Source organism: Citrus sinensis, chromosome 9, assembly GCF_022201045.2.
Source record: "Citrus sinensis cultivar Valencia sweet orange chromosome 9, DVS_A1.0, whole genome shotgun sequence".
Taxonomy (NCBI): domain Eukaryota; kingdom Viridiplantae; phylum Streptophyta; class Magnoliopsida; order Sapindales; family Rutaceae; genus Citrus; species Citrus sinensis.
In genome coordinates this window covers 11,457,126-11,477,559 of record NC_068564.1, presented here as the reverse complement: position 1 = coordinate 11,477,559, position 20,434 = coordinate 11,457,126, and the positions used below count along the sequence as shown (strand labels likewise).

The 20,434-nt window shown below is 34.2% G+C and overlaps 2 protein-coding genes across 3 annotated transcripts; both read left to right on the top strand.

Annotated features, from left to right (window-relative positions):
* Positions 1-10,449: 10,449 nt before the first annotated feature.
* LOC102612724 (uncharacterized) lies at positions 10,450-13,302 on the top strand. Its single transcript, XM_006491512.3, has 3 exons — positions 10,450-10,784; positions 11,803-12,067; positions 12,814-13,302. Exons 1-3 carry the CDS (start codon positions 10,523-10,525, stop codon positions 13,046-13,048), a joined length of 762 nt encoding a protein of 253 aa, XP_006491575.2. The 5' UTR covers positions 10,450-10,522; the 3' UTR covers positions 13,049-13,302.
* Positions 13,303-13,483: 181 nt separating this feature from the next.
* On the top strand, positions 13,484-14,834 carry LOC102612424 (uncharacterized). Of its 2 annotated transcripts, none has more exons than XM_006491511.4 (3): positions 13,484-13,866; positions 14,232-14,316; positions 14,464-14,834. In XM_006491511.4, the coding sequence occupies exons 1-3, from the start codon at positions 13,864-13,866 to the stop codon at positions 14,706-14,708; spliced, it is 333 nt and encodes a 110-aa protein (XP_006491574.2). In that variant the 5' UTR covers positions 13,484-13,863; the 3' UTR covers positions 14,709-14,834. The 2 variants fall into 2 exon arrangements, with proteins under 2 accessions (XP_006491574.2, XP_052290227.1); XM_052434267.1 differs by having other exon boundaries at positions 14,205-14,316.
* The last annotated feature ends 5,600 nt before the right edge of the window (positions 14,835-20,434 follow it).

Genomic DNA, 20,434 nt, shown 5'->3' with positions numbered 1-20,434 from the left:
AGTGGACAAAATTTGTCCATTCTTATGGGGGTGGCGAAAAATAACCCAAATAAGAATAAAAATAATATTTTTGCGATGAGGGAGATGAGCGAACGTCAGCCATAAAAAAGTAAGTGATAGTGACCCACTAAAACGCATTTCAGGCCATACCCATCCCGAGTGGGTCACCCACATGGCACATGTATTCGAGTTCAAGATAAATTAGAGGCAACAGGTAAGTTTCTTCATTTATAAATTTGAGTTAACAGTAAAGACCCAAGAGGAGAAACAGATACAGTCCTTTTTTTTTTTTAACTTTTTTAAATATGTTGAACTATGTCATAATTAAATTAATTTAATAATTGTTGTCAATAAATCTTTTTATTGCATGTATATAACAAAGAAAATTGTCTTTCCAGATCTCCCCACTTTGTCATAATATCCAACAACAATATTGTTATAGTAAATTTGTCTTTCCAAAATCAGTGAGAATTATGGAACAGTTATGATATTAATCTTAATCAAAGCTAACTAAGTTGAAGTTAGTGTGCTGTTGTGGTTTCAACCTCCAAGGTCATAACGAACCAACGATTGCGGAATTATATACGTGGAGTGAAAAATGATAATATTTTGGTTGCATAATTGTTATTGAGCTAAAAAGTTTTAAAAAAAAATGATGGGCCTAGATATTTAAAGGCCCGCCCGAACCTACTTAACAGCAGCCGCCCCGGCTAAGCCTAGGCCTGTTTACCACCCCTATCAGCTTTTGTATATTTTCTTTTATTCTTTAAAAAACAAAATATTAAGTGCTTAAGCCTAACATTACCGCTACTGCTCTGGATTATTAATAATTTTTATAAGATTGAGGGGTTGTTTATATTTTTGTTTGAATTCTTAATTTGGCTTAATTTAAGATGTATTGATCTTTTAACTTGTTTGTTTTTGTATCCAAAGTCTTATTATAAGACATTTTTCATCTAAATGAAAAAAAAAATTCTTGACTTTTATCGGAATGATAAAATGTCTAAATAAAAAATTAATTTTTTCTTGCAAATATCCTCATTAAATGTAATTATTTCCCACCTAGCTATTATGTAAAACCTAATAACCCTTTGATTTTTTTTCTAATCAAAATGATTTTTTTAAATTAACATAATTTAGATGTCATATTAGAATTTTTCTTAATCTCAACTTTTACTTTGTATCAAGTACTTAATATACTTTTAATTTGAATTTTTAGGCAAATTCTTTTATTACCGAATAACAATTTCTTTTCTATGTATAAATATTATGTTAAATTGTAAAAAATAATGTTATCAAAATTATTTTTTATAACATATAAAATCTATTGTACTAGATAGCACCGTAAATACATAACTATTTGAATTTTAGGTATACACAATACTTTCAAGGTCATAGGTGTAAAAATATTATATTTAAGATGTTTTAAGTTTATAAAAATAAACAACTTACCACTTACACTAAGACATAAAAAAATAAGAAACAAACATACTATTCAGACATATGCATTAAACCTATTCGAACCTTAGTAACATTTAGACCCATTCAAAATTAAAAAAAAAAACAAATGTTATCTTAATGTTTTAATTATATTATTTCTAACTTTGGAATGTATTTTTGGGATGTACAAATTTAAAGTCCCTCAAGGATAATTTTTGGAGGCTTAAAATGATTTTTAAATAATAAAAACTAATTTTGTTTATTTGGTAAAAAAAAATTTCGAAATCATTTTTTGCAAACTCATTATATCTTACAGCTGATTTTGAAAAATAGGGAAAGAGTAATGATGTAGGATGGTTGCATGAAATGGGTAGAGTTCCTTTTAGAAACTTATAACTTGGGCTAGAGATGTCTGTTATGGGTGTATAATATACCGTTTCAAAGCTTGCGACGAGATGAACTAAAATCAAAATAGTTTATGCAATTTTGCTCTATGCTTTGAGCTGAAAATTCTGCTTTTTTGTTAACTTTTTAGCTTCAAGTTATTTTTCTTTTTTACTTGTTATTTTCAGGATTTGTGTCTTTTTTCTAGATATCCGATTTAGGTATCTTTTTGTTTTCGTTTTCTTGTTTAGACTAAGAGAATTTTATTATAAAACAATATTTTAGATTGCCTATTTGGTAAATTCGCAATATTTAGGGATATAATAAAAGGGGTCCAACGCCCTAATTTTGTTTATTCAAACTTTTTTTTGAATAAATGAAAGCTATGATAGTGAGGAGCATGATGTTAGCTGCCTAGTGGTCAGACTTTGCGATGGTTTGTTGTAAAATCCAACTTGAAGCGACATCAATTTATGGTGATGTGGCTTACAATTTTGGGGTTGTTATGCGATAGTTCTCGACTGAATCCAAATGGTGGCACTAGAAATTTGTTTGGCAGCTTGGGGGAGACATATATATATATATATAAGATGTTTGTGTCTATCCACATGTTGAAGATATGCTTAATGTTACAGAAAAAAAGGTACAATTTATTATTGATTTAAAGTTTCAACGTAACAATTTGTGCGATAATGTGCATGATGTTTCTTTGGAAGACAAGACAAGCATTAAAGATGATGAGATTATTGAGTCATATGAGATTTTTAAAGAAGAAGTACAACCTACTCTTAATTTGAGAATTAAGCCTAATAGTAGGATCGAGGTTGTGCAACAAAATAAAGTTGAAGAAGTTGAAATGATAATTATGGTTCTATCTATTTACATTGAAGATAAGAAGGTTGTGGTTAGGAGTGTTCAGAATCCAATCTGATCCGCTCAATTCGTAGAAATCTGATCCATAAAAATCCAATCCTTGGATTGTTGGATTGGATTGAAAATTTGATAATCCGTAATCAGTGGATTGGATATGGATTTACTTCTGTAAATCGGCAAAAAGAAAAAAGAAGTATTTATTTAATTAAAAAGAAAACTCGCAAATATAGCATTAGTACTTACTAGTAAATAAATAAGTTAAAATATATTTACATTAACACTATATTATATCTTATCCGATAATAATATAAATAAACAAATATAGCTTCCCAAATAGTTAATTTTCATGTACTAATCTAAACAAATAATTTTTTTTTGTTATATTTTGAAACTTTAAATGTATTTTCTAGCTTTATTTAATCAATTAATTTATTTAAATTTTATTTAATTTTAAATTTGATCGGTAGTAAAATTATTTTTATATTAATTTTATTTATTTATTTAGTTTGTAGATTGGACATAATTAAAAATTTTTAATTCGTAAACCAATTCGCAAACTGGTGGATTAGGTCAAATCTGCATTCAATTTGCAGACGTATGGACTAGATTTGGATTGAATTTCACCAATCTGTGGATTTGATTGAATTGAAAATTTATAATCCGTAAACTCTTAGATCGGATATGAATTGATGTCCAATCCGTAAAATCTGATCCGCAAACACCCCTAGTTGTGGTTGAAGAAGATTTGATTGAAAAGGTAAAATTTGTTAGAGAGCACATTGAGCGACCATGTAAGAAGGGTAAGAATTATTTGATCATTATTCATTCATGGGAGTCTTCATTGCCTCGAAAAAATACAATCAAAGGAAACTAATGAAGAATGGATTCTTTAAAGTTTCGAGAAAGATTGATAAGGAAGGCAACAAGTTCGAATTACAAAATGGCTTGCTCTTACATTACAAGTTTCATCCTCCAAAATGTATCCAAACATGAGGACGAGTTTCTTTCAAGAGAGGGAGACTGATGTAGGACTTTGTTTTAAGATTTTAAAACTTTATTTAAGGTCTTTGATATTTCATGTATTAATTATAGTTTCTTTCAAGAGAGGGAGATTGATGTAGAACTTTGTTTTAAGATTTTAAAACTTTATTTAAGGTCTTTGATATTTCCGGTGTTAATTATACTCAATTATGATATGTGTTTTAGTCTTTCATTTATCTTATAACTGTGATTTATTTTTCCTTTTTTTAGGAGAAAATCTCAGTTTTTATTGATTTAACTTCAACAGTAACAACATGAGTTGGACTGGAAAGTCATTTGTCCAAATTCCAGGATTTTCAAATTCTAAGGCCACCTTAGCTATGGAATGAGCCATTACATTGCATTTCCTAGGAACATGTTGGATAGAGAAATAATTCTGATTCTGTAGCTTTGCCTGGATTTCCTCAATGTTCTAGCATATCTCAGTCATACTACTCCTTTTACCCATAGAGAGCTCCACCACCTCTTTGCAGTCTGATTCGATTATTAAAGGCATGCAATTTGTATGTTGAGCCACTTGAATTTCGAAAATCACTGCTTCAGCCTCCATGTTTGCCACATTTCTTTTAAAAAGGACCTTCTGCACTGCTGCAGCAACTATCTCACCCTTTGAGTTTTTAATTACTACCCCCAATCCTGCTTTTGACTGAGAAACTTTGATAGTTGCGTCCACATTCACTTTGTATTTGTTAGCTAAAGGGGGCTCCTATTTTTGCTGGCTATTCTTATGATTCGTCGGACCTTGAGCACTTGGACCTTTAATTCATCTGTAAGACTCCACAACAGCTTCTACTTTTGCTACTATCACTGTTGGATCTTCTTTCTTCCCTTCTATTACAGAGCAATTTCTTGCATACCAAACAGCCCAGTAAATCGTAATTATTTGCTCCACATATTTGTTCTTTCTCTTTTTTGCCAGCTCTTGCAATACGCTTAACATGTCCTGATGAGCCATCTGTTTGATGTCTTCATGAAACTCTGTCAATTTCCACACTTTACGAGCATCCTTACACTCCATTAAAGCATGGAAAACATCTTCACTTTTACAACAACATCTCTGGCAAACTAGAGTCCTTACCACTTTTTTCTTCCATAAGTTGTTTGATGTTGGTAGCATGTTTCGAGTAGCTCTCCACATAAAGATTTTCATTTTCTTTAGGATGTCTGCAGCCCAAATAACTCTCCACTGGGTTTTGAAAATATCTGAGCAGCTTGGAAGACTTGGGAATTTCAATCTTCCTGCCACCTGATGCCCACTTTTAACTGTATAATTACCATGCTTGTCAAATTACCAAATCAATGCATTTTGCCGTGGATTTCGAGGAAGAGGAGTTCTCAAAATCCTTTCTGCAGCCGCACTTGAAAAGTGATGAGCAACCATGTCCTCCCTCCACTGATTATCCCCATCAATAAAATCAGCCACCAGTGCATTAGGTTGCAAACTAGACTATTTGATTTCTCTAGAGAGCTCCATGTTCTGGATCTAATTGTTGTTCAAAACAGGCACCCGCATCCCATTCCCTATCCTCCATCGAACTCCTTTATGCAATACTTGCCAGCCTCATAAAATGCTTCTCCAAACAAAAGAGGGGCTCAACCATAGCTTTGCCTTCATAAATCCTGTGTGTTTGAAGTATTTAGCTTTCAAAATTTTCGCCATTAGAGATTCAGGATTTTGCAAAATTCTCCACCTCTGCTTGGCTATTAAAGCTTGATTGAAACTTGAGAAATCTCTGAACCCCATTCCACCTCTTGTCTTGGCATGACACATTCGTTCCCATTTTGCCCAGTGGATGTAGCCTTGAGTTTTGGAGAACCCCCACCAAAATCTTACAATGGCTCTTTCAATGTCTTCACAGAGAGTTTGAGGAATCTTGAATACATTCATTGCATATGCTGGAACAGCTTGCACTATGACATTTATAAGGACTTATTTTCCCCCACGTGAGAATTTTTTACTTTGCCAGCTGGATAACTTATTTAAGACTCTTAGCTTTATGTCATTGAAAAATCTGATCTTACTTCTCCCCACCATAGATGGTAAGCCAAGATATTTCTCATGCTTTGAAACCACATTTAGCCCAAAGATGCTTTTAATCTCCTCAATTTGACTTTGGTTTGCCCCTGAGCTAAAAAACATGGATGACTTATCTTAGTTAATAATCTGGCCTGATGCAGCTGCATAATCATCAAAGATTTGCTTCAAATTTCTGCAATCAATGGTTGATGCCCTTATAAACACCAAACTATCATCCGCAAATAGCAAATGAGTGACTGACAATTCTCTATTAAACTTCAGCCCAAGTATTTGACCTCTGTTTTCTGCGTGCAGCAACATATTCGAAAAAATTTATGCACACATGGTGAAGATATAAGGCGAGAGAGGACAACCTTGCCTTAAACCTCTTTCCACCACTTCCATATCTTTAATCCAGTTGCCATTTTCATCTTCCAAACCCCTTATTCTGTTTTTCTCCTTTCTTACTGAAGCTTTTGAGTGGAAATACTACGTATTCTTGTCTCACTCTCTCAGCCAATCTGCCCTCGATTGTTGCTTCTAAAAAATTTCTTCATCAAGGAGGATATTGTCAATCTAGTTTTCTATTCTTCTAACTTCCTCCCCACTTTTAAGATGGCTGCAATTGCTCTTTAACTCATTGAGCTTGTTGATTAACTCCTCTAGCTTTCTTTTCCTCCATCCGAATTCCTCCCTACTCCAAATCTTCAGCCTAGCTAAAGAGACTTTTGAGATCTTCCTGAACATTTCAATTGGATTGCTGCCGCTCTAACAACTCTCTTCTTCCTATTCATTCTTGATAATTTCCTTACACCTCTCATAAGGACTTCACATATCTTCATAGTGGCATCTGTGGGAAGTTCTCTTTGCATCTATTTCTTTCTCTCTTTTTTCCAAAACCTCCAATATAATAGGATTATGATCTGAGCTCTAAGAGATTAGGTTCACAGTTGCCTTGTCTTGAAAATGGTTTCTCCAGCTGCCGTTTCCCAAAAATATGTCTAGCTTCTCTTCAATTATATTTTCACCAAACCTCCTGTTTAACCATGTGTAAAAATAGTCTATGTTCCCTAAATCGGTTAGATTACAGTCCCTTATTGCTTCCCAAAAATCATTTACCATGCACCCTGTCTTTTCCCCCTAGCTTCTCGTTTAGATTTAAAACTTCATTAAAGTCTCCAAAGCATAACCATGGCAAGGAAGAGATGGCAGCTAACCTTCTTAAGAGCTCCCAAGTAAATCTTTTCTGATCTGATTCCAGATGGGCATACACCTCCATACACCTCCAGTTACTTCCAGTTTCGTTGTAAACCACTGCATCTACATGATGTTTGCTATACGATTTAGTCTCCACATTTATCTCAGAAGTCCACATCATGGCCAAGCCATCCCCTAATCCCTCTATACTAACAACAATCAGTTTTGGAACCTTAATTCATTTGCTCTCTCTTGCATTTATTTTGTCGTCATCCCAGCCACCGCCGATATCTCATTATCCACATTATGAAATTCCACTATGTTTCCACTTCTATCATTCTCAAAAGTCAAACGACCAGCTACTGTCTTAGCTTCCAGGTGCTGTGCTACTATTTTGATTTTTGGTGGGCTATTTAGCTTACTCTTTTTGGGCTTAGGACTTTCCCAATCCATCGAGCTGCTAGGCCTTTTTGCTTTTGTGATGCCTTCCTTTATTCCCATCATTTCTACCACATTGCAGGCTTGATACTTCCACTTCTTTTTTCTAGGCCTTGTTTTTCCGTGCTAGGCCCACTCTCATTGCTTTCAATTTTGGATTCCATCAGAATTTGAGGCCCATCAGTTTTTTTGTTTACAGCTCAGCTCATCCAGAACTCTCATCATTTCCTCCCTTTCCCGCTCAAAATTTCTCACTCTTCCTGAAAACCCATCATTTCTATTTTTATTTTGACTTTGCTCATTTCCTTCCCGTTGTTTTTCTTTCCAGCCCATAATTTCGTTCTTCCCAAGCACCTCCCATCGGTTTATGGCATCATTTACTGACCTTTTGCATACCGTACAACTATCACCTGGTTCTCTATGTTCTATGACCTCTTGCATTAATTGCACCTCACATACCCTAGGAATTTTTCCCATTTGTTTACTCCCATTATCCATACCCAAATTTAGTCAGGTCTGGATCACATCATCATCTCTACCCAATTCTCCATATATGTATTACTTCTCCTCTGTTTGGCTTCTACTTGGTTCATTCTTTGTTGGCGTTGAGAAGCATGTTTGAACTTTGCTGGGTTCTGAATCCCATCTTTCTCTCCTTTTGCTCTGTTTTATTCTTTCGGATATAGTGATTCCCTTCAACCATGGGCCATATGGAAGTTCATCCTTTGATTGTGACTTGTAATGGACATATTCCCTATATTGATGCCCTATTCTCCCACAACAAAAACAGAAATCGGGCAGTCGTTCATACATTACTCTCATAGGAATGTCTTATTCCTCTTCCCCTTCTTGTTCTAATTTTATCAACTTTTTCAGAGGCTTGGGGATGTCTACCGAGATCCTCATTCTTAGAAATTATTCAAAACACTCCCCAGTAGCATCTGTATTTACTTCTTCCACTTTTCCAATCACCTCTCCTAATTCCATAGTCATCTCCTTTGACATGCACATAATAGATACATCATGAATTTGAACCCAAAACGATACATCACTAAATTTCTATTTTTTGACGTCCTTTATTCCAACTGGTTCCGTGAGTGCAATAAGGGCTCTATCAAAATGCCAAGGGCCTCCCATTATAATGCTTCTCTTATCATTTTCAGAACCAAATTTGAACATAAAAACATTGTCCCCTAGACTTTCTATTTTGACTTCCCGTGAAGTTTTCCATACCTTTTGCATTGCAGTTTTCATACCTTCAATGCTCACCCCCTTGTATGGAGTACCTTCCCAATCAAACACCCTACTATAATATTCTCTCCTCTGGCCTTCATTTTGCTTCTGAACGCAACTCTCCCTTCTTTATCTTCGCTTAACTTGATAGCTCTGCATCTTTTAATTAATTCTTCTGGATCCATCTGATTGAACTCAGTAATGTAATCAAGAGAATTAAAAAACACTCAACCACCCACCCGAGAGTGATACAATTAGAGTCATGACGACTCTACTACTCCTCTCATTCCTATTTGTTTTAAGAGAAAACTCTTGAAGAGAGAGACGTTGCCTTTGGATATAGCTTATTAAATTATTGAAAAAAGATCACATTTATTTTTCCTTTTTAAGTTAACTTATAAGTAAATATGTATATTCTATTATAAATAGAAAGTAAGGATGACAAAATAGCTTAGGCTAGCCCAAGCTCTGACTAGCATGACCCAACTCCATAGGCCTTTAGTCTGGCCCTCTACATGAGGGCTTAGATGAGAGCTTATGGAAAAAAAAAACTTGGGCAAGATCGTGTCCTTTAATCTTTTAAAAAATAAATTTATAAATTAAAATTTTAAAAATAATAGAGAGATAAAAAAACTTAAATTCCTAATTCATAATCAATAATGATTAAAAAACCCTAAAATTACAATAATAAAGCCTTTTAAAAATGTTGATTAATTAAGAAGGTGCTTGAATTAAGTTTCTAAGCTTTTATTTGCTTTATTTATTCTTTTATTTTGAAATATATATTTTCTTTCATTCATTATTAATTATAATAACTTGTTGATTATTAACTTGTTTTAAGTTTATAACAATTAAAAAATTAAAAAAAAATAAGTGAAAGCTCAAGCCCGACCCAGATCTGCAATGCGCCTGACCTAGGACAGTCCTTACGCTTCCTTCAAAATGGATTTGCCATCCATAATAGAGAAAACTTGTTATTATTTTCATAACTTTAACTTTTTTATTAATAAAAAAAACTCTTTTAAATTTTCTATGGGATTATCTATGAAAATATCTTTTCTAAAGTCTTTTATATTAGACCGTCATCTTATCTTGCATAAGGTGTCATAAAAAATTTTATTGAGTTATTTAGATTCAAAAGTTATCTAATCATGCTTTAATTAGAACACGAACATGATTAGAGCATGAGCTAATTGCATGACCTTGGTCCAGTATACAATGATATCTAATATTTATCTATCCTATCAATTCAGCTTCTGCTACCTCGCTCCATCTAGTATCTTTTCAAAATTTAATTTTAAAAATCAATTTTATACTTAATATAATTCTATATATATCCTCACATTTATTATAAGAATCCAAAATTATTCTTATTAATTATGAATAAAATTGTTAACTTTAGAGAAGTTATTATTATTCTAATCAATTATATTAAGATGAAAAATAAAAAATAAAATTAATAACATAAAATATTTATTTTAATTATCAATTATTATATTATACAATAAAAAAATTATATATTTATTAAATATGCAAATAAATTTTATTTATCATTCAATTTAATCATTTATATTCTTACTATACTTTAACAATAAAATTTATTCAACACATGGGATAGTTTTAAAAATTCACACTATTTTTTAAAATAAATAATTTTTTTATAACTGATTTTTTTCATACCGACCTTATATTATTTTTAAAGGTACTACCTTTATCCCTAATTTTATTCTGAGTAAAGCCAATAGGATTATGCCACGTATCTTAACACGCCTGACGCCCCACATTCGCAATCACACCCTGAAACAAAAACCCCTGATACACATGCGATCCAACATACAAGCAACACAAACGATGGAAGTGTGAGAATCTGAAAATTTTGAGGGGTCAAAAAAAAAAAAGATGGGAAGTTCATGTCCGCCATCGGACGATCTTTCGGTGATGGTATTGGCGTCAGATTTGGGGATAGATGCACGTCCTTTCTTATCAAAACAACAAGACACAGAAATTGAAGAACAAGAACAAGAACAGTGGCACGATTGTGCCCAATATCTCTCGCCAGATGAAGACTTCTCTGATCTCGATTCTCTTCAATTCTTTTGCCTCCAGGGTTCTGATAAATCTGGAAATCGCATTTTCCGCCTCGTTGGAAAGTATTTTCCCGGTAACCAAACACCCTCCTCTTCTCGGGTATATATTATTATCCGATTGTGTTTTTTTAAAAAAAAAGAAATTGGGCAGTCAAGTTCGTAAATTATTTACTTTATTTTTTTCTGCTTCCTTCCGCTGATATGGGTAGTGAGGTGATATATTTATGCTTCTTTTTTTTTTTTTTAAGTTCATAGTTTCTGCATTCATAATTAAGTAAAAGCACAACATATATAAACTACTCTATATCTTCGATTCAATATTCAGATAAGCTCATCTTTTTGTACTGTTTATAAGATTGGGAGGGTGTTGGGTCAATCATAAACCCTTATTGCAAGCAAAGTTCATGGACAAGTTCCGTACTTGTTGACTTACGAGCTCGTGTAGTACTCGCCCCTATCTCTAAAGGGGCTTATGCACTCTACTCAACCGTCTACTAACGAGCATAGAGCAAGCGAGTGAAGCCGCTAAGCCTACTCTTATTGCTTACCTTCTTGTGTTATAAGGCATGGTTGGCATTGTTACAGTGTTGAAATATTTATTTCAAATGTTTTTCCACTATTTAGTATCAGATGACCTTTTAGATCCTGCCCATTTAGTTATAAATGGGTTATTAATGTGGATTATCTATTTACGGTATTCTTGTGGTTATTAATTTCATTATTTTATTGACTACTCTTAATATGATTCTCTTGTTAGAGCTGCCCGATATATTCAGTCTTAGTCTTAGTGTTGTTGTTATCCACTGATTTACTGTTTGCATTGTTATTGTCTCTATAGTTTACTCCACGAATTTATCAGTTAAAACTGCTATATTGCTGGTCCAAGTATGCCAGCAATGCCCCTCCCCCCCTCTCGCTTTGTATGTATCTGCGTTATAGTAGCTCAAATGACCAATGCACTGTGTTTGTGCTTCGCTTTTTGGTTATATGGAAAGGATGTTGCATTGTACTTGTCTTATCTGGGTTGAACTAAACCTTGTCTGGGTTTATTTGATATCCTTCTAATCTGCTCGTTTCTTTAATGATGTGCAGCTCCAGTTGTCGGTGGGGAGCGATTGAAGAAGTATATATTTCACAAAATTTGCAGCGAGTTGCCGGATGGGCCATTCTGCATTGTTTACATGCATACTTGTGTGCAAAAGGAGGACAACTATCCTGGCTTCACCATCTTGAGATGGATTTATGAAGAACTTCCCTCAAGAATTAAGAATAGGCTTCAAATCATGTACTTTATTCATCCTGGACTGTGGTCAAGGCTAGCCTTTGCCACTGTTGGCCGATTCTTCTTAAGTGGAGGGTGAGTGCTTTTTAAATTTTAAGTATTTGTAGGACTTGAAATTTACAATGAACAATATGAAACTGTGTTCTAGACTGTTGTAGTTATCAATTATTCCTCTATCAATTAATGGGGTTCCTTTGAAGCGTTGAGGAAGAATTTACAGTGGCTGTTAGAGTTTTTATGTGACCTTTGTAGTGTTTCTTGGACTAAAGGCTATTCTGTTTCACAGCTCAATGATCAACCATTGTTGTAGTGGTTCCTTGTGAAGTTACTGAATATATGACAACAAGAAGCTTCCAGACAGTGTGTTTGATTGAGTGTTTTATGATTGGTGCTATATTTCAGCTCAGCAGGTTATCAGATAGATCTCCTATATTGGAAAAATATTTTAGAAATACTTTCTTAGCTATAATAAATAAGAGAATTGCTGCATTTTTTGCAAAAAGGAATATAGACCTGAAGCATGGAATTGGCAATATTCTGTATTGCCCTTTTATATTTATTTTATTTATTGCTATCACTAATTTTTTTTCTCTTTTGCCCCTTTGCCTGGCCAGATTTTAAAGGAAGGCTATAATTTCATAGTATAACCATGTGGCGACCAGAAGGAATTTTTTAGTTGTGGAAAAATGAGCTTCTCGATATATATGTTTTATACTTTCCATAGATATATATATTTGTATTTTTCAGTGAAAAATTGGACATTTTTAATTAATAATCTCTTATTTTGGGTGAATTATTGAACAAGGTCTTTATCTTTGCAGTTTGTACTGGAAAATCAAGTATGTTAGCCGTCTTCAGTATCTCTGGAGTGACATAAAGAAGGGGGAGATTGAGATCCCTGAATTTGTGCAAAATCATGATACTGTTCTTGAGCACAGACCGCTGACAGATTATGGTATTGAACCAGATCATCTGCATTTACCTGAGGTGCCCAACATGGCATACTCATTTGGAAGGCATGACGGGAACTGGGGATCGAGGGAATTTATGAGATAGTCCTGGTTTCGTGTAGGCAGCTTCCCCAATTGATTTTAGATCAAAGTATTGTCAGTTGGGTTCAGTTGTGGTGATGCAAATACAAGCGATGTACATAGTATTACTAATGTGGTCTTTCCTGTGGTTTCTGTTTGTGAGCAGAACTTGTTTACTTGTTTAAGTTTTGCAATTATGTATTGTAATCCTGAAAGTGTTATTGTGTACGCTCTATACAGCAATATATATAAATCCTTTGGTGACCTAGTTGAGATATACATCACATGGTCATACACTTTCTTCTGCAACTAGAAGTTGCAGATTCATTAGAATTTGTCCATTCCATTTCTTTCATTTCCCTTATATATGAATTTTAGATAATCAATTTTTTGTTGGCTGTTTGTATTGTTAGGTAAGCTAAGATATTTCTATAGGATTACTTTCATATTTTATGAGAAGATTGTTGCCTTGGAAATCGGCATCATATGGTCCTCGTTTCTTCTTGTTGGATAGTGTTGACAGTACTTTCTTTGTAGAGTACTTCTGATAGATTGAATTGGTAGTGAGGCTGATCAACAATTTTTGGAGTTTCTTCAGCAAACGTAGGGTGGAGAATTTTGGGAGTTTCTTCAGCAGATATGGGCTGATAAGCAATTTGCTTCTATGAGACTAATTGCAAGAGCTGATGCTGTTAGTTTTGGTTTCTAACATACCATTTTAGTTTTAAATAAACAGCATTTTCCCTGCGCTCTGCTCATGTGCCATATAAAAATTAACACGCGAGCCAGACGGGGTTCTAGGAGCATGTTGTGGCATTGAACAGCAAATGCGCCAAGGCCATGGTACGGTTTTATTTTCTTGACATGCTAACCATTCTGTTCTTGATGGAGAAATCATTATCATGTGCCTACAACTCTCTTACATCTGTATTAATTATCGTTTGTTCAGAAATTGAATGAGTATCTAATAGGCTTGTTCCAGCTTTTATTGAGCAAGTAAATATGTTGAACATGTACAATTAATCAGTGCACTCTATATGGCAAGAATCTTGTTTGATATTGGGTAATATAAATCAACCTCCCATATTGGACATTCATATTCTCCTCGTTTTAGGATTCATTTAGGTTAACTTCATACTGAAACAGAAATTACAACCCCCCCCCCCCCCCCTCCAAAAAAGAAAAAAAGTTTGTGATTGTTTTTGCAGAGGGAGATGGGTTGCAACAAATCAAAGAACAATGTTGGAGTTGAATTGGGAAACAGGAAGTCTTCAAACAAGGATAAGGATAAAGGTTAGTTCTCAGAACCCATTACTTTTATTGTGATTTTTTATCAGAAAAAGTTTTAACAAGTTTTAGAATCTTAAATAGAGAATACAAAAAGAGTTGTATTTGCAGCGGTTGTTTGTATTAACAATTAGCGTCTGGGAATAATTTCAGGCGTGCAACAAAGCAATATTCTGAGTAATGCAATGAAAACGGGGGCGGCCAAAGAAAAGATCACAAAGCGTGTTCGATTTGAGGAGGCAATTCCAGATAATGAGAAGCTTATTGGCATGAACATGAACACGAACGTGAACAAGAAGGTTGCTGAATCAGAAGATGAAGCTTATTTTTCTGCAGAAGATGACATTGGTCTAAAGAAGGAAAAGGCCCCGAAATCCAAGCATGCTCACAAAAATTGATTTCATTTTCCTATTTTGATTCGCAGTGCTTATTAATATTAATGTCTTTTTATGAGGTCCCATTATTATTATTGCTATTAATGTAATCAAGCAAGCAAATACAGGAAATTGTTATTGGTTTTGAAATGAATTTAAGTTTCGTAAGCATTATCTCCAAAAACTTTGGCATTGGGTAGAAAAAGAAAATCAATCATTTACCAACCGTTTCCATTTGCTATTACATTTTTGTCATAATTGATCTCTGATGGACAAAATAGTCCGTTTCTCATACTGTTGAGAAATTTCCTGAGTCCCGACTCCCAATGGACGATAGAAAAACGTTGCTTATTAGATTATCGATTGAGTACATAAATTTGTCGTTTCTTTAAATCTTTCTTCCCACAAAATTATGAATTAAGAACTCTCGTTATCTTAGTTTTTCGAGTTTTTAAAGTCATATGCTACATGTACATTATTGATAGTGTAGACATTTGAATCTTGTTCAAGAAAAAATTTGGATGATGGGAGAATCTTAATTCCAAAATTATGGTGTAATAAGTTTTTGGGTTCCTCTATGATGCTGTAATTTTTTTACAGCATCAATAATGTGTTTAATTGTGTACCATTGGATTTAATCAATGGTACACAATATTTATAGTAAAAAAAAATGGTAATCGATTAACAAATGTGTAAGAGGTGGAGAATTTTGTAAAATACCTATGACCATCCTTAAAGTTTGAAACAATTTCACTTAAATAACATATTTTATTTAAAATTATTTTTCAATCCTCCTTTAAATTTGAAATGTGATAATCTTTTTTAAATAAATCTTTCAAAATCTATTACCATGAAGTATAAAATATAATGGTAGGTTATTTAACACAAATCAAATAAATAAGTTGCAATTGCAAAATTTATATATGATATAATAGTAATAAATAACACAACTAAGTACATATACTTACGTAAATGTCATAATTACATCAATAAACTCATTATTGAGATTGCTTGTAACATAAAAATTACTTGATCACACATGTTTTGATAAAATTTAATATCGTATATTAAAATACTCATTATTTTATATAATATTAAGGGCCATTGTATAATTGATCATGAAGAATGTATTATTTTTAATACCTATTTAACATACTTATTCTATAAACTTTATATTTATCTTACAATTAATATCCTTTCATGATAGGAATTTTAAGTTTTATAAGCCTATATATTTTCATTTTATTTTCAAATATCACTTTATTAATTTCATAAAAGTTAAATCTAATATATATTCCTAATGAGCTTTAGTTTATGAATTGTGAAATATTATTTTATTGATATCCTTTGATTGTAATTATAAAATTTTGTTATTAAGAGTCATTACTTTTGTTATGATAATTAATAGTGACAATAAATAAAATATTACCTCCAATAATATTTACGTGGGAAAAAAAGTAAAAGAAAATCATTTATATTTTTAGATTTTTATTGACATGGTAGGAAATTATCTTAGCCTTATAAAATTTAACTTTCATAAGTTTGTTTTCATTTTATTTTCAAATGTCACTTTGTTAATTTCATAAAAGTTAAATCTAACACATATTCCTAATTAACTTTAGTTTATGAATCATGAAAGATTATTTTATTGTTATTCTTTGATAGTAATTATAAAATTTTTATGCTACGAAGAGTCATTACTTTTATTATGATAATTAATAGTGACAATAAATAAAATATTACATCAAATAATATTTAATGGACAAAAGGAGGAAAAAAATCATTGTATATTTTTATATTTCCATTATAAAGATATGGTTTGGGATACTTTAACTTAAAATTTGGCACAATATTTGAGCCACTAATATCTCATAGTCTAATGGTTGATATTGAAAGTTAAAGCATCATTTCATAATGTTATATCCTCCACCATTGAATTGCATGAAATAAATAGTTTAATTTTTTGATAAAAATTTAAATCAAAATATTTCTTACTCTATAGTTATATAGACATATATATTTTTCAATAATAATTGGTGAATAAAATATTTCTTATTTGTTGTGACTCATATAGTATTATTAATAAAACACATATAAAATAGTTTATTGCAATGCTTTCTATTATCATTATTGTTTAGGTATTAATGGTTTGTAATTAAATTCATACAATACAAATTATTACAAGATTTTGTGTTAAATAACCTACTTGATATTATATTTTCTACTTAATGGTAATTGATTTTGGAAGATTTATTTAAAAGAAATTATCATATTACAAATTTAAAGGAGGGCTGAAAAGTAATTTTAAATAAAATATACTATTTAAGTGAAATTGTTTCAAACTCTAAAGGTGGTCACAATTATTTTACAAAAATTATCTACCCACTTGAGCGGTTACTATTATTTTTAAATTATTTTTTTAGAACAAATATTGTATACCATTGATTAGATCTAATGGTTCACAATTAATACATTATTGATGCTGTAAAAAAATTTACAGCATCATAGAGGAACCCTAAGTTTTTTTAGAAACACGTGTGAGAGATTTATAATGATGTATGATTAAAATTTAACTAATTATTATTTTTTATGAAAAAAAATCAACCACACAAGGTTAACTTAATACTGAATGTTAATCCTTTATTATTCAGAAACATACGAAACAAATAAATTAAAAGAAATAGAAGGATAAAAAAGTTGGTAAGTGTTTGTGGGAAAAATAGGAAAGGCAGTAAAACGCCACGTGTCGACAAATGGAATGACTCCAGCACAAACCAATGAGGTACCCCATCTCCCCCAAAAATACAAATTCATTGTTTGAGATATGTTTGGCTTTTCCTACCCCAAAATCTGTTGAAAACAATTGGCGCCGTCTGTGGGGAGGCGCACAAAAAGCCTCCACCGTGGTTACCAAACTAGTTGTTGTGTGTACTCCAATACATGGCACCCGATGTACCTCCTGAAGGTTTAATGGTGGATCCTATAAGCATGGGAGATGAAAGCAGTGGTGAAGGTAGTGTTCCCGCAAGAAGGGTAGCTCGTCTCAGCAAGGGCAAGGGTATCAAGTAATCGACAGGTATTCGCCAAGATAAGGAACATATCTCTCACAAGCGTTTTGAGGATCTTGCCCATGCAATACTTAGGGTGGTTGGATCTCGGGCACTCAAAAGTTCACTTCTACTGGTTACACTAGATGCTCCACCACCTTAAACGGACCAACAAGCTATTGTCAGAAAAGAGGTACTCGAGGTCAGTAAGCCAAAACATGGGCCATCGGGTACCTGTTTTCATGGGCTCCCTAGACGAGCGTTCCACCGCCTCTTGCAATTCCCGCAGCAGCCAGGGTATGAGGTGTGCAAAACGTGCCCACGAGGATCTCCGTGAAAAGTTAAACGCCAAATGGGCTTCTCAAATGGTGGCGACATAGTCGGGTACCCCGAGGGTACCCTTTGAACTTGTGGAAAAAATGGAGAACCTGGAAGCCCAAGTGAAGCTCCTCTCCGAGAAGCAAAACACCACAGCTGCTCCAATACCAATGACCTACCAATCGCCATTCACTATGGAGATTCGGACGGCAGCTCTTCCCGAAGCGTTCACCATGCCTCAGGTACCCTAATACTCGGGTACCACTGATCCCTCGGAGCATGTTGAGCTATACCGCGACCAAATTCTTATCAAGGGTGTAGATGAGAAAACATGTGTAGGATGTTTACACACACACACTCACGGGCCTCGCGAAGTCATAGTTTCGGTCCTTGAAGGCGGGTAGCCTATCTTCTCTACACCAATTGTTATCCGAATTTACTAAAGAGTTTTCCTATGCTTCCACTCAAGATAGGGTAGCTTCTAAACTTGCCTTTATCAAGTAAGGGGAAGCCAAACCTTTGGCGGAGTATGTGAGCCGCTTCCACCAAGAGGTGTTGCAAACTGGAGCATTTGGAAACCAACACGCACTGACCCATTTCGAGAAAAATTTACGGTTGTGCAAGTTATGACGTTTCTTTCAAAAGAAGCGCCCACTTTCATGTGGGAAAGCCCATTCTCGAGCGTTGCAGCAAGTGGAGATGGATGAGAAATGGCATTTGAAGCGCCAAGAAAATAAGGTCGAGGTCACAAAGAATAAGGAGAAGCCGAAGAGGACGGAAGCCCCAATACCAAGAGTACCCCGAATGCGGAGCCCTCCACGGGTTGTCCCGCAGGGACGAGTGTTTAACACTCAGGGTATCTCACGGGTACCCAACCTCCAAGATCGCCACCACCAGAGCAGCAAGAGCCACCATTGAGGCTCCGGTGGTAGGGTACCCCATAACTAGTTACTCTAGAGTTATGCGAGGGTACCCCACGGGGACTAGATTAAGCCCAAATGTGAATTGGAGGCACCTTTGGATCCTCAAATACTCAAAAATGAAAAACGGGGTACCCCGGTTGAAGACTAGGTTTCAGTCTCGCTTTGGGCCACCGATCCAACAAAGAAAAGTCATACTACTAGTAAAAGTATTGTTTATTGTGATGCAAAAGGGTATCCAGAGATCACATTACTCTAGGGTACCCGAGGTACCTGACCTATCCTCAATCATGATAATATACTTAACATCAAAGCCAGCTTTATCATTATTTGTTCGCCATATTTGATTCTGAGCGAACGGTCGATCATGAGGTTTCAATCATTTCGCATAAGGGTAGGCGAGCAGCCACATTCATCTTTATTTATGTTGTCTATTTTATTCCATGCAAATGGTGGATCATGAGGTTTTCGACCATCTCGCATAAGGGTAGGCGAGCAGCCACCTTCATCTCAATCTATGTTGTCTATTTGATTCCATGCGAATGGTGGATCATGAGGTTTTCGACCATCTCGCATAAGGGTAGGCGAGCAGCTGCCTTCATCTAAATCTATGTTGTCTATTTGATTCCAGCGAATGGTGGATCATGAGGTTTTCGACCATATGGCATAAGGGTGGGCGAGCATCCACCTTTATCTCAATCTATGTTGTCTATTTGATTTCATGCGAATGGCGGATTATGAGATTTTTGACCATCTTGCATAAGGGTAGGCGAGCAGCCCACCTTTATTACTATTTATCTTGCATATTTGATGTAGAGTGAATGGTGGATCATAAGGTTTTCCATCATCTCTTAAAAGGAATCGCCACAAGTTTTGTGAAGATTTACGGCAAGCATTTCTATGAAAATCGCCATATACTAATTAAGGGTACTTCCGAGGTACCTCACGCCAGAAAGTCACTCCTTAAATACACCAAGAGGAACCCTAAGAAAGCTTGAGATAAGCAACAAGCATATCCTAGCGCCACGAGGTTCAGCTTAGGTATGAGTACACCCATACCTACGTCCTCTTACTTGAGCAAAGTAAAGGGTAAGCTACTCAAAAAATTCGGAGAGAACTTCGAAAGACTAAGAAAGTGATTGGTTGGACCAATTGCGCTTTCAATTTTTGATCGAGATGTCGCGATGATATTTTGATTACCTATTTGTGAGGAATCCGCCATAGTTTCCAAGAAGGACATGCACCAAATTTGTTGATCTGTAAAAACCAGCATGCACTTGATGTCGAATATTTGTTAAGGTACCAGGGGTACCCCATTTTAAAAAAAAAAAGAGAGGTACCCTAGAAATTTACAAGATAACAGTTTAGCCAAGCATTCATTTGCAGAGTAACAAGGGTGCAAATGCAAGAGGGCATGGTATCATAACAAAAGAGAAGTCTCAATAATACAAAATATCCCAAGAAA